This window comes from Lissotriton vulgaris, chromosome 12 (genome assembly GCF_964263255.1).
Source record: "Lissotriton vulgaris chromosome 12, aLisVul1.2, whole genome shotgun sequence".
NCBI lineage: Eukaryota > Metazoa > Chordata > Amphibia > Caudata > Salamandridae > Lissotriton > Lissotriton vulgaris.
Window position 1 is genome coordinate 743183759 of NC_141700.1, and position 15639 is coordinate 743199397.

Here is a 15639-nt window from a genome sequence, read left to right on the forward strand (position 1 = left end):
ACTCAGTGGCATGCTATACTGTTATTGGTTAATGGTGAAAAGTAAATGACACCCTCAAATAACTCGTACAGAGGCATTGGGTGACTGCACTGCGCAGTTGGCTTAACTGAAATCTTTACTTCTTACACATGAACATGCGGATCCTGAATTCCTCACACTTATAGTGTGCGATTGGTATTACTGTGTACAGTCCTTTATTGACAATCTATATTATTGGCAGCAGAATGGATTTAAAGATTCTAAATGTAACACAATAACACATAAAATGCTTTGGATTAAGGTGGAAGATCTCGAAGACCGGTTTCCCAGGACTCAGGTAATACATACATTGAGTAATCTGCGTGTGGTAGCACACGCCATAGGAATCTTTAGCTGATGAAGCAGCCAAATCTGCAGTTGCCACAGGTACTGTTGCTGTAATTACTCATCCTAAAACAAAGATAGATGGTGATATCTTGGCTGCCTTTAATGCAATAAAAGATCGCTGCCCTTTACCTAAGGGTTGTCCTTTTAAATATTATTATCACTTGAATGAACAAAATACTGCTTTTTTGACAATTCCTGAGGGGGGTGATTGTTTGATTCCCAACCAAGAATGAAGATTTGCTTGGTGTGCTAGCCACTATTTTGCTGTTACAGCAATGTTATTGGTGGCAAGGCATAAATCAACAGGCAATGAAAATATGTCCTGTGTTGTGATACTTGTCAAGAGAATATTGCTTCCACAGTGGTTCGTCCATCACAGATACTCCTGTTGATCTCTATCCAGCCTTGTGGTCCACTGATTTCGGTCCCTGCATTAAAATTTATTTTAGTTGCAGTTGATCCTTGCTCTTGATTCTTATGGGTTTGCCCACATAATTCGGCTAATGCTTGAACTGTTATTAAAGACCTGCAAGTCTGTTTGTGCACACGCATGCCGAGCCTTCCACTCAGACCATAGCTCGCCTATTGTGTCAAAAGTGTACTGTGATTCTATGGAAAAAGAACAGTTGATGGATGGAATGTTGAAACAATGTCTAACATTCACCTCAGTTCAGAGATCTGGGCCTGAATCTATTGTTGTTTTACACACCATTCCATTCCAGTTTAGATCCAGCCATATGCAAATCAGTCTTGACCCTCCTCCTGATGGAAACAGTCCAGCCTGAACTGCCAGGCCAGGTCCTTCCTGGACCGTAAGCAAGCATATAGGGACTCAGGGTATCACCTTTCATCCTTCAGGCTAACTTGACTCCAGTGGCATGGTGAGCAAGGGACCCATGTCTGGGCATACCCTTCCCACTTAAGGTAACAAATGCTAAAGGAATAATTGATGGACGGAATGCTGAAACAATGTCAAACATTCAGTTCCAGTACAGACATCTGGGCCTAAATAAAAATGATTTGCCCACCATGTCATTCCAGTTTAGACCCAGCCGTTTGCAAATCAGTCTTGACCCTGCTCCGTATGGAAGCATTACAGCCTACACTGTCAGGTCAGGTTCTCCCTGGAAAGAAACAAGCATCTAGGGACAGGTTTCAAGGTATCACCCCACATCAGCCAAGCTATTTTGACTGCAGTGGTATGGGGAGCATGTATCCCTGGGTGTATGGGTAAATTAATATTTTCCGTATGTGCCCAATGGCAATTCTGTTGTGGAAAGAATTAACCGGGACTTAAAGCAGTCCTTAACAGCTACAGTATTAGGCACTGGGCATAGTTGAATTCATCATCTCTGTGGGGCTCAGAGGGCTCTAAATAACCTCCCTAAATGATCTATGGGTGGGAGGAACCCATGCGAAGTGCTTTTTGGTATTAAGAGGTTTGTTCCAGAACTTGACGGTCCAGAAATTATGTTGGCTGCCGCAACCGGTGATGCAGATAATCGTTGTTCTTTCTTACAGGATTACAGGATCTACAAAAGTTCTGTCATGCCAACTCCAGCAAACATATGAACTAGTCTTCTTCTTTGAGTACCAACGTGAAATCAGAACATTACAGTTGGATTCTGAAATTTGTGCACCTCAGGTGCCTTCTAAAATTAAATTTGGGCCATCATACCAAGCACCAGTACTTGTCCTTGTCGTCTACGGCACAATGACTTTGATCCTGCCACCGCTTCCTGGGTCTAAAGACAAATGCTTTGTCTCCATTAAACATGTCAAATTATACCATGTGGCTGATTCTAAATAGTAGGCTATGAGGTGTCTGTGCTACTACACAGGATATTCCTCTGCAGCTAGTGAGCACCACAAAAGCTGGTACTCCCTGGCTGTGGGAATGGGGAGAATGAGTCTGCAACAAGCAGTAATGTTCTTACTGCTGTGTCTTAAGCAGCTGACGTCATTTGTACTGATCCACCGTCAGGGGATCAACCTCTGTTGGACAGCGTAATTTAAAAGATAATCTTTTGTGTTGCAATTAAACATGCAGCAAGATGCTTGCATCTAAAAGAGTTATGTATGCTACATATAATGACATTTGTAAATTGTCACAAATGGAAGCTGCTGCATGTTTAAGACAAATTGATCAAGATCATTTGGACAAAGTGCTTGCTGTTGTTCATAATAGTATTAACACGCTGCCTTCTCACATTTATATTTTAAATAACAATGGGCTAGATGTAGGTAATTTCTATTTACCGATTCCTAAATACCGAATTTTACCGATTCGGTATTTAAGAATCGGTAAATAGAATGTAGGTAAAAAATCGGGAAATTTTACAGATTCGGTAATATTCCTTATTACTGATTCCGTATTTACCGAGTCGGTAATAAGGAATACCTTCCCATTCATTCCTATGGGCCTGGAGATGGGCCTGGAGGCCCATAGGAATGAATGGGAAGCCATTCACTATTACCGATTCGGTAAATACCGAATCGGTAATAGGGGGAGCATATTCAAGAGTGGTAGGGTGTCACATTGACACCCTGTTGCACCCCTGAATCGTGCATGTGTGCACATGTGGCGCACATAAGGGCATGTATGTCTGCCACATGGCACTTTTAAAAAAGCACAAAATTGCTTTTTTTAAGGTATTCGTTATTTACCACTAACTTGCAATTGGTGGTGAATAACGAATCCTTAAACCAAAAATGCACCCACTTGAGTGCTCCCTACATAGGATTTAAGGATTCAGTAATTTACTGTTTCCCTAAATTAAGGGATTGGTATTTTACCGATTACTTAAAATAACGAATCGGTAAATTACTGAATTCGCAAAGGGCTAAATACCGGTCGGTAACGGGAAATTTACCGATTTTCGGACGTTACCGACCGGTATTAGCCCACCTACATCTAGCCCATTGTGTCATCTGTTACTAATATTATGCAAAGTGACATGTCAACATTGTCTCATGGGCAGACTAAGCTTAGATCTATTATGCAGTTTAGCTGGGCACTTCAAACCCTTAAGAATGGGCGCATACCTTTGGGTTATCTGAGTTCCAGTAGCTTGTTTTTGACTTTCAGTTTAACACGCACTTAAGAATTGATGGCAATAAAAAATCAACCTATACAATGTTGCATTTGGAAAAGTTAAAACAACAACTATTTTCCATATCCGAAGCACCTTATGCTGTGTGGGTAATATGCATGGTAATATCTTTACCTATTTCAACATTTCACAATTCACATCCTGCATGAAACGTTTGCCAGTCTGTTGATATGAGCCCCTGGAAGGCAGCTTCATTCATGATTTATGGTCACTCTCCTTTTCCTGTTGTTGTGAACGCATGGCAAAGAGGTATTCTTTACTGGAAAAGAATGTGACTCTTCTGTCGGGCATTTACACGTGTGCAAGCACATTACTTTGCACAGCACATGTAATGCTTCAGTAGTGAATTTGGCTTGTTTTTTTTAAAGGGATACCAACTTCTGCAATATTTCCACTTATCCTTTAACATGGCAGTTATTTAATGCTTAGCGAGAAACATTGTTGTGGAATGTGTGTAGGAAGATCATGTTTTATTAGTCTTCAAACTTTTGCATGCTGTAATAACATCCTACACCCCCCCCGCAAGGACTTGTCGATAGCCTGTTGTGGCCTTCCATTCCAACTTTGAAGGCAGACTTTAATAAGCTAAGCAGATTCAAAGCACAATTGTTTCAAAAGGAAGTGGCTCTCATATCTGCCTGAGAGGATTTCAAATTACAGGCTACAAGAACATTCAGCAAGATACAGTGTGAGAGGCTGGCTCAGTATATGATGTACACCTGTGAAAGTGGACACGTTGCACTGATCCAGACAAACGTTATTGTGATTTTGGTGGTCTTAAAGAACCTTAGAAAGCTCTCTCAGTGGTAGCTGTGGACAGCAGCCTTCAGGCTTATTCCGGAAGGAGTATAGAGCAGCTTGTTTCACCAGCATATAATCTGATAGGTGTAGATTAAATAAAAAAGAACCACACAGTGACGTTACAAAAATATGTATTCATTAAAACACACTTAGATACCTCCTAGCTGGAGATATACACAATACACACAATACTTTGCAATAGAAACAGGTATGTAGCACAGGATACACAGTGGTCACCAGGAGGGGATCAGACCATATACTAAAAAAGTGGTATGTGAACCACGACTCGAGTCAAGACAGTACCCAGAGGACATAGAAATGCAGGCGCCCAAAAAACAACCCAAGGTGAGTATCTAGGAGCCCCAAGGAGGTTGTGTGCAGTGTGAGAACATGCTGCGTTCTCCGTACAAATCAGCGTGTAAGTCGCGGTTGCAATTTTAAAGAAGGACCTTTCCCAATGGATCCTGAAGAAACCCCATGGAAGACAGAGGGGTGGAGAGCCACCCCACCCATGGGTACCTTAGGAACCTGGATACCTGCCCCAGGGGAGCCAGATGAATAGCTGTGAAGTGGCATCAGAAACCGCTGTTGAACCTAATAGAGGATTTCAGGAAAGTGACACTGCTGGAGAAGGTGAAAGTGTCCAGTGGAACTCAAAGGTGGATTCAAGTTGAAAAGTACCTGAAAGCAGAAGGGAAGGAGTCTATGCCACTTTTACATGAACGGGAGGCACAGAAGATGAATACACAACGATGTTGGGTGCTGTAAAAGAGTTGACGGTGACCTTGGAACCGCAGCTGTGTGAACCAGACAACACTGTAAACTCTCCCACATGAGGAAAGCTCTTACCTTTGGAGTGTCTCAACGTGGTCTCCTCCAGTTACAACGAAACTCACAATCAGTCCCGAGTAAAAAAATTGCCTCGCAATCAACTATATGCCGGAGTTCATACCTCTCCCCTGTATCCTGGGCACATTTGCGGAATTGCAACAGACTTATAACTACATAACGTCTATGGCGGTGCACGCCCCCTTCTCCAAACTCAAGGGGATATCAACAAATATCGTACATAAACCTGTAAGTAATGGAAAATCCAAAAGGTTCATCTTATACCATGCAAATGTGCTCAACTTTATTGTTATGGGCAGTTTCCATGCTGTTTACTCAGTTCAGCAAATCCCTCTATAGGCAAAACATAACCCTACCCATGCCATATCTATTCCTGACAATAAATGAATGTATTATTAGGATGACAAAATAAAACCATATCTGCTATGGTGGTCAAGCAACATATAGAGATAGACAAACTTTGATTTTCGAGACAGCACTAAAGCCAGAATGCCAACACACTCAGTGTTTATGTCTCGTAGAGAAAATATTACAGAAGAACTGAAAAACATCAGTGGGCTGCAGCACTTATTGTGCCGCCCATTTAAATAGCATCCTAAAACATGTCCTTGGTCTGCTATTGCAGCCTGAATGCAGTTTTGAACTGCCATGTCGACTTGGCATTTAAACCCCCTTGCCAAGCCTTAAACTCCCCTTTTATGATACCTGAGTCATCCCTAAAGTAGGCCCCTGGTAACCCATTGGGCACTGTCCTGTACAATTAAATGGCTGGACACATATCTTTAAGTTTTACATGCCCTAGTACTAAAAGACACTTACATTCGATTTTCACTACTATGAGGCCTAGCCATCCCATTGGATAACATTGGGGATTCCTTATTAAATTTACTAAGCCTTAATTCCGAAATAAGAGCAGGTGGGTACACCACTTTTAGTATCTATGAAATTGTAACGCTGGACCTTATTTAACAGTAAAGCCGGATGTTTGATTGCAATTTTGAAAATGCCACTTTTAGAAAGTTGATCAAACGACACAGGGTCTTGACTCCTAACCCAGCAAGGCTAAGCCAAATATAAGTAATAAACAACACAACTGCCTGTACTGGACTGTAACATGTAGAATTTTCTGTTAACACATGTATGAATCAAGCATACCGGTCCATTTTTTATAACGTCACTAGTTTATTTGTAAATTTGTTTCACTAGTCTTCCATTTTTTTCTTTTTTTGTTTCTCAAGAACACTTTTTTTGTGCATATACAAAATGAACAGTAAAATGCAATTACAATGACATGTATTCTCTATACATATTTACAATTAAATTCAACTCATACACACTGTACTTTGACTAGTCCATTCATCAAACAATCACACACACTCATGCATACTACAAACAACAGTAAAGTGTGGCCCTTAGCCAAAAGAAACAATTCAAAATACAATTTATGTGTTTTAATACACGCTACTAAGTGCCTATATTATATGGAATTGTATAGTAGGAACCTAATTCCTTAATGTCCTAACTCAGTCCTTATAATTTTATTATTGGCAGAGGGCCAACACAGGGTCGACGCGTTTCAAACCCCCTGATTGCGGGGTTCTCCTCAGGACCGTGAAGTTCTACAAAAAACAAAACACAAGACAAATGCGCCAGATTAAGTCACCTAATATAGGCACTTAGTAGCGTGCATTAAAACACATAAATTGTATTTTGAATTGTTTCTTTTGGCTAAGGGCCACACTTTACTGTTGTTTGTAGTATGCATGAGTGTGTGTGATTGTATGATGAATGGACTAGTCAAAGTACGGTGTGTATGAGTTGAATTTAAATTTAAATAATAAATATGTATAGAGAATACATGTCATTGTAATTGCATTTTACTGTTCATTTTGTATATGCACAAAAAAGTGTTCTTGAGAAACAAAAAAAGAAAAAAATGGAAGACTAGTGAAACAAATTTACAAATAAACTAGTGACGTTATAAAAAATGGACCGGTATGCTTGATTCATACATGTGTTAACAGAAAATTCTACAAGTTACAGTCCAGTACTGGCAGTTGTGTTGTTTATTACTTTTAGAAAGTTGGCATTTTCCTGCCCGTAGTTGCATTCTGTCTTGAGTCACATGACTAGGTGTAACTGACAGGTATACTCTGTGAATTTCTCCCATATAGTCACACAATAGAGGGATTAGGTGTGTCTCAATGGGCCTTTGACCGGCAGTATGGGGGTGGAGCTTAAAACAGCCCCACTTACACCTGAATAGCCTGAGTTTACCTTCACACAAAGGGCCTAAAAACTCTGTCTGATCACTGCAGCCAACATGGAGCCAGTGCAGGGGAGTCATGAAATTCCATGCGCTTCAAACAACCTTTGCAGATGTTTCTCCCAACTTCTAGTAGAAGGACACCAGAGTATGACAATAGGACCTCTGAACTCTTCAAGTCACAACTGGACCTGCAGAGGGCTCCCAGAGGAGGGCCTCCTGATGTGACCTGCTGTGCACACTGATAGACCGCTGCTGTACCTGGAAGGACTGTGTTGCTGCCTGGAGCCTGCCATTAACCCTGTTCGGAGCCACAAGGGTATAAAAGACTACCACCATCTTGAACTTGCACCTGGACACAGTCTGAGTAAGTCCGGGCCCCCAAGAGGTGCTCCATCAGTTCTGGACCATTGGTGATGCTGCTAAAAGTGCCCAGATGGCCAATTTCCAAACTGAGGACTTGGACAATATTTGGCCAAAAAGTGCAGGAGAATGGAAACAACCTGTTCGCCTATCCCCCGAGGGGCATCGCTGGTGGGATTGACTTTGCTGCTTCTCCTGCATCATTCTTCTCCACAGCAACAAATCCTTTTCAGTAGTCCCTCTGGAGATTTTCGGCTTCCATTTCAGTGGCTAAGTTTGTAGAAATCTTCACTATGGCTTGGACCCAAGGCCATCCAATGATGAAGCTCCCTCCTCGGACACCTTCTGCAGCCTTGTCCCGCCAAACTTTACCTTCTCGGTCACCGAAGGTAAGGGCTGATTGGGCCCAATCCACTTTGTTTATCCAAACCGCGCTCCATCGCAGTTGGCCTTAACTTTTGACTTTGACCCAGTCTCATGCGACTAGATTTCTGAATTCAGTGCTTCTTGGGTTTTGTTTTCACTTTATTCCTGTTTGTGTGCTGCATACAATATTTACACATTACCTCTAAATTAAAACTGACTATGTTCAGTGTCATGCTACCCAGGGTTAAACATAGATTGATTTAGTGACATTTTGTGGTTCTCCCTGCAACAGATTGTGGCTGGTGCTTGACCCGGGCTCACACACCATTCAACAACAACCCTATTTCTCACAGTGGGAATCATATTGGTGCAATTGGCTCCTCTGTCCCATCAGCCCCAGTGCCACTCCACCTTCCATACTAATATTTCACAGGGTAAGATCAAAGGCTATAAATGATTCGGAGAAGGAAACTTTGACTGGCCCAAATACTCGCTGCCCCCAATCTCACAGAGATCATGGACCCTAACTTGAAATAAGATTGTCAGTTTTAAATAAACTCAAGCTTGTCTGAAAATGTGGATCACCTTGCTGATTTTTCAGTTTGTACACTACACACTGCAGATTTAGTGAGGTATTAAAACCATCGATGCAATAATGTATCCAAATGCAGACTTGTTATACACAAGGCTTGCTTAGGAATTTTGGAAAGTGGTATATACAGAGGTTTTTCTATGAACTACCACCCTGTGCAATTACAGGATTTACTGAGAGAAATATCCCACCAGGTATTAAAAGGTGACATATGATAGGGCCCATGATTTGTGTGTGAGTAGAGGCAGTGTTAATTTGGGCCAGTCAGGTTTAGGCACTAAAACATTTCAAGTCTTTGGTCTGCCCCAGTGAAACAATAGTGTTGAAGGTGAAGTGGCACCATTGCCTTTGGGACTGAGGAGCCCATTGCACCCATAATTCACCCAGTAAAAATTATTTTCCGGTGACATATTCCTGCTGCAAGAAGTAAGTATGATATGTGACCAGAAAATGGCCTGTTCATGGCAATCCCCTTTCTGTTCCAAAACTCTTAACTCCTTAGTAATCAGTTGGTAAGGCCTCCCTAAATTGTTAGCACTATATCCACTAGTAACAAGCCAGTTTATAACAGTCAACTCATAATGAGGCTGTCAGTGTTCTATTTAGAGAAGAGTTAATCAACCCATTTCATTTTCAACCACCGCACCAGTGTAGCAAGTGAATTTATCATTATTCATCAGAAGTGGAGTCAACCATAGTGCCTTTATTTAAAGGGGCCATCTGGTGAATGACGACACATAACATCTCAAAACCCCAGATGACATCATAAAACAACGCACGATTCTAGAATGCTAATTGAGGGTGATTGCCTTCTACTCATACAGAAAAGAGTCTCTGAATCAGATCACGGACGATACTTCACTTTAATCTCACTTTCACTATTCAATCAGCAAATTATATGCTCTAGAACCCAATCCTGCAAGTGGATCTTATCCAAATATTGGACAACCAAAGAATGCCTGCCTGTTTTAAAAGGATGATGTAGAAATTAAATTCGGGGCTTATCCTGTTATCTTCAAACCATAAAGTAATTTCCTGGACAACAGTGGGAAACAGAATTTATGTATATTATGTATAACCTGGACTAAAACACATGAACAGTTGTGAGGGGAGTGGCAAAGGCAGACATATTTACTGGCCTCTATAAGAAAGCATTAGCTATTTTTCCATATTTACAAAGCAATTGAAATGGTGAATTTGATCAGTTTATTGACAAAATTGAAGGTTTTGAGTGTGGAGATATTGGAAACCATATACCAGCCGAGCAAAGAGTCTGCACAGACCAGTGGTCATACCTGGTTGTTACCTGAGGCCCATATGATAGCACTTGTGTTGATAACAAGGTTCTGGGAGGCGCTGGAGTCGTAGACGCCCACCTTCACATGCCTCATTGAGTCATCCCGCCCCCACTGCCAGTTCACAACGTCGTACCATGCTGGGGCGTTTCCTTTGCTGTCAAAAAACACCTCAGTGCCATCAGCATTTCTAAAACGGACCCTCTGGATGTAGTGGAGAAGCTGGAGAAGAGAAGGAATGATGGAAGTGAGCACAAATCTACAAACAATCTAACAATATAAGAATGTGAAATAGAACTCCTCGATGCAAATATTGCCTCAAACAAGGTCACTGTCAGGACATGTACTCCAAAGAGTATGAACATTTTCTAGCTGAAGTCATTAGTATTTCCAACATTTTAATGTTAATGACATTGGCAAATTACTTACCATATTCTGCTCACAATACCTGAACACTCAAAACGTTGCCCAGATTAATGGACAGGGCTAGTTTCTGCTGCTTAGTTTGTTTGTACTAAAGTAGGGCAAGTTTGACGCATGCAGCACCACAGTGATTAAAATGTAATGGTTTAATGTTACTTTTGATTTTACACATCAAAAATTGAATTTGTTTGCCCTCACCTTTAACTAAGCTCTGACTCAGTGTGTTGGAAGTCTATTTTGGAGAAACATTTGGAAGCAGGGAAGCTGTGGCTGCAGATATACCATTTGCTTCAAGCCAACACATACACCAGGACAAAACCTGCTCAAGCGAAAACCTCTGACACTTTTGAAGCACAGATGGAGTAACACGTGCAATTTAGCCAATAATTCAATCCTCACAAAGGCTGGTGTTTAAGGGGTTCACCCTCATTGGATCAGCACTTTTTCACTGCATGAAATCATGTTCTTCCTGATTGGCATCATAAAAGTAAATATATTTTAAAACTGCTTTGTACTTTACACCTTCCAGACTGGTGTTCTTCCCTCTCCAATTCGCCCCGGTAAACTTACCCTGGTGACTCTCATGCACTTCTGCACAGATTATGTTCTCAATCTGGAGGGCTGCTTGAAGCTCGTCCTGCCCAAGTCGATAGAGGCTTATCAGTTCACTCCGTCCAGTCTTAGTGCAACCATGAAAACAACTTTCAAGGGTGTGTGTGGGGGGATCTTTGTTTGGTGGAGGTTACTTTCAGTTCAAGCTAGATAGATTTGAGTTCTCCAGCACTTTAGGCACAGACACTTGTGCTTCTGACTTTTTTTAAAATCATTTACTTAGATAAAACCCTTTACCCTCACCAGTAGCAAAGATAAAGAAAGGGCGTAAGTGACATGCATTAACATCTGACTGCTCTGTAATGAACTGATGCAAAGACAACATTCAAGTGTTAAAATTATGAGCCTGATTTACATGTTTGCAGAAAGGCTGCTCCATCTCAAAGGCGACAGAGTACCCTTCCCAACATCCTAATGGTTAGCCTGCCAGATTTAGAAGCAGGGGGACCTTTGGGGTAACAATGGTAGAAACCACTACGTCTCTGCCGTGGATAGACTCCTCACACACTTCACAGAAGAATGGCCATTGGAGGTTGACCTGTATATTGGCCCACCTAATTTAGATGGGTAGAGATGTAGGTTAGTTTTTATTGGCCATCACCAACAAGAAAACACTGCACTGAGGGTCAGTAAAAACTGCAAACTCCCAGCCTCGCCATAGGAGATAACTCTCATTGCAAGGAAGGCATTTTTTTTGTTTCATTTTCAAAAACAAATTCCTGCTTTGGGGCTTTGGTTATAAAAATATAAATATTGCACATTTGTCATTTGACTTTGTTACATTTGACGTAGCTGTAGGACAAAGTTACAATCCATTGACAGGAACCAAATGTCTACTGGCTCAAGGGTATTTATAAATTTGCCAGCCGGAACCTCCTCAACAGGGAAAGAGTAAAACACTCAATCATTCTTGCAGATGGTGGCCTGACTGCCAGTAAATAAATATGGCCCTATGTGTTTTTATCCTGTCTACTCAGAAGGACATTTTTAATTACTTCGTTTTTGTTTACTGCAGAATACTGGGCTCGATTATGAGCAGGAGGTATCCTTCGAAATCAGTAGTATGAGTCATGCAGTACTACCACAAGCAGCAATACAACATTGGCAGGGGCGGCTTTAGGCATGTGCAAGCTGTGCACCTGCACAGGGCCACCAAACCCCAGGAGCCACCACGCCAATATATATCCTTAATATAATATTCCTCCGAGGATGGATACATATTTGCGTGGCGGCCCCTGGCAGGGATTTGGTGGCCTCCGGCTCTGTTCCACTTCCAAAGCCCCTATCCCCTCCTCTTCACTGGCCTCTGCGCTCCACCCCGCCCGGATCCCGTCTTCCGGGGCCCCCTACCTACGCTCCCTGCCTAGGGCCACCATGAGCCTAGAGCCGCCCCTGACATTGGTATCTAGGGACACAAACTGCAGGGCACACCTGGAGGACTTTTTCTGAGGAACAGGGTGAACAATTATGGGGGAACATACCTATATCTGCAGATCCTACTGATTCATGCATTGTTTATCCCATTCCATAAGGGGCAATTACGAGATCATCTGTAATACTTCAGAAAAAGGTGGAGTGGGACTGCAGAAAAAAGTATCTAGCATCTCTCCATGTTTTTCAGTAGGGAGTGTGTTAGAATCCTCCATATATAAGTTCATATTTCCCAGATGTCCCTATTAAGAAGACAATCGTGATTTTCAGACCCATGGGCTTGATGTACAAGGATTACCACAAAAAGTGTTTTCAAAAAGTTGATGCACTATTATTTTTTGAACTGACATGTTTCAAATAGGTTGACTACCAAAATAGCAAATCATAATGATTACAGAATCACCTGCTAATCAATATTCATTATTCAGGTTGCAATTTGCAACTCCCTGCGATTGGCCCCAATGACTGATATGGTTGTCTGCAAGACTCAGTAAACCACCATTTCTTTGATCAGGTTTAAATTTAAAAAAATGACGTAGTTAATATTTCATAAAAATAAAACAGAAAGCATTTCTAAAAAATGTTTCACAGCATTACCAAGGGGCAAGGGATCCAAAGGGAACATTAACTGATCAAAGGTCTGCAATCAGAATTGCAGTTGCAATTTAATGATACATCATGGTATTATTTGCAATTTGGGAGGGACCCCCAGAGCATGCCCCTTTCAAATAGTGATTTGTAAGCCATTTCTGTAAATTTCTGTAAATGTGTTTGATAATGTAAAAATGCCTTTTAGCCGTCAAATTTATTGAATTGGAAAGTTTGCAACAATTAAAAAGTTTTGTACATGAGAAAGTACGACTCTCCAAGAAAAACGCCTTAACCGTGGCGGCAATTCCCCCGCGGTGCTGGCGTTCTATTGAGTGGGCGAGGCTGCGACAGCTGTTGGCCGTTCGCAGCACTGGGGAGGGAGTGCTCCCGTCGGCAGTTGGCCTACGGGAGCACGGAACTGGTTAAGTAATTATCTTTGTTGTTGAAGCATCAGTAGCACAAAGGAAACACCCTTACATGAGCTCCTCCAGGCAGCAACTGACTCTCAAAGCTCCAGAAAGGATTTTGGAACCTTAAGGAGCTGCAGCCCGTAGTGGAAGATGACATTCAAGAATAAACATAGCATGTAATAATAAGAACAAAACATATTTTCTCTTGAAAAACAAAACAAAAATAATTATGTACAATGAGCACTAACACAGGAACAATCTAAAAATGTATATGTGTACAATTGCAAAAACAATTAATACAGCAAACACTACTCACTGATGTTGCATACAAAATCTTCCATCCACTTGGGCATAAAGCTCACTCTTTTGCTGTTGACTTCTCCACTTACAACAGACTTGCCATTTCCACTCAGATCTTCCTGCACTTCTCTTGCCACAACAGACTTATCAACATCCAAGACTTCTTCTACCACCGTTCCCCTTCAATACTACTCATTTCAATAGGTCGCGCAACCTCTTCTGAAATGCCCAAATCATCCTGATCACTCAACCTGGAATTCCCATTACAGTCACCTTCCTCATCACCACAAACTCCACTCACGTCATCATTAACGGAAACAGGTACAAACAAAGACTCCTCATCTAACACTCTAGAGTCATTTTTTATCTAGTTCTTTTTCTACTTCTTTTATTATTAATATGGGTTTATCCCTTGCTTTGTGATATGGCCGAGATACCCGCCACCCCCTCGCAACACAATCCCCAAGGATGGGAAACCGGAAACAGTTCTGAACTTTTGGAAGACGGGAGGGAGTGACCCTCCCGGCCGTATTTATTAAAATATGAAACAAAATTAAAACATGAAAATAACAGTTTCATATTATGTACAATTTCATTTCCACATTAGCGATGTTTGGCTAACCTTAACATATGCTCTAATACAAAGGTTCTCCTAGCCGAACTAACATCCTACAAAATATTAACTTGTAATTTGAAATTGTACATCCTAACGTTTAAGGGCCAACGGCAAGGTCGTAACCGGTGTCAAGATCCCTAAACCAGAAATGACCCCCTCACTTGTGAGGGGCGACCGCACAGAGGCGTACCTCAAGTGCCACTACCAATTTCCCTTGACTTGACGGGGGCCCCATTAAACTCGACGCCACTTAAAGGTCGTTCGAGGACTCGTGTGAGGTATCTAGAAGGTAGCGTAGACCCCCCTCCCAAACCCCACACAACTTACCACATCTGCCGTCGCAGATGACCTGGCCCCGGGAAATTCTCTAGGAGGGGGCTGTAACCCCTCCTACCCAGGAAGGGGCCTTGACCGCCTTTCCTTTCCTTTCGGCGGCCCATCCTTAGAAGGAACCGCCTCCCCGTTGAGGGGCCAATGGCCACCTCCCTCGAGCGCTCCCATCCGTAATGGGTGACGCCCACTCATAGGGATCTACCAATTAGTGCTCACCGATCATGACCTTACCGCCCGACAATAAATACGACAAACTATCTAAAACTAAATTACTAAAGAATTATATATTATAAGCATGATTATTGATCAACACTAGTGCAAATACTTTATTTGAAAATATCCAATACATGACCATCTTTATTGCAGATTCAAAATATCACGACAATCGTCACAACCTGAAAGAAAATAGAGTCACCACATCAAAAACTTTATTCACAACAAGTAGCTGTCCTCAGGGGCTGGTGGGTGGGTCAAAATTGGCTCTTCGTTCCGTCTCGAGCTCACGTGCAGCGAGGAGGTGCAGCTTCAGAGCACAGGAACAAGAGGATGCTCTCTTGGCTTGTTGCTCCTTTTATCCGTCTTCAGGGCGGGCGTACACCCGCCCCTGCCTGCCCCAAAGGGCGTGGCCGGCCGCGTCAGTGTCTAGGCCAGCCCACTCCAGGGCGGGAAAAAGGCGCGCCCCGGCTACGCCGCTTCGGGCATACCAGCCGAGGCTCGCCTCCCGCCCAAGATGGCTTCCCGGGGGGATCGTGGTACTCCACCATACGTTCGGGGGGACCGAATGGTCGCCCCTTTCCATATGGCCGAGATACCCGCCACCCCCTCGCAACACAATCCCCAAGGATGGGAAACCGGAAACAGTTCTGAACTTTTGGAAGACGGGAGGGAGTGACCCTCCCGGCCGTATTTATT

The 15639-nt window shown here is 42.4% G+C and overlaps 1 protein-coding gene across 1 annotated transcript in view; it reads right to left on the reverse strand.

Moving 5' to 3' along the window:
• LOC147678531 (extracellular calcium-sensing receptor-like) overlaps nt 1-15639 on the reverse strand; it is an 84296-nt gene that overhangs the window by 8754 nt on the left and 59903 nt on the right. Inside the window, exon 4 of the mRNA XM_086945676.1 lies at nt 10012-10233. Within this exon, the coding sequence (XP_086801802.1) occupies nt 10012-10233 (222 nt within the window). The remainder of the gene's footprint in view (nt 1-10011; nt 10234-15639) is intronic.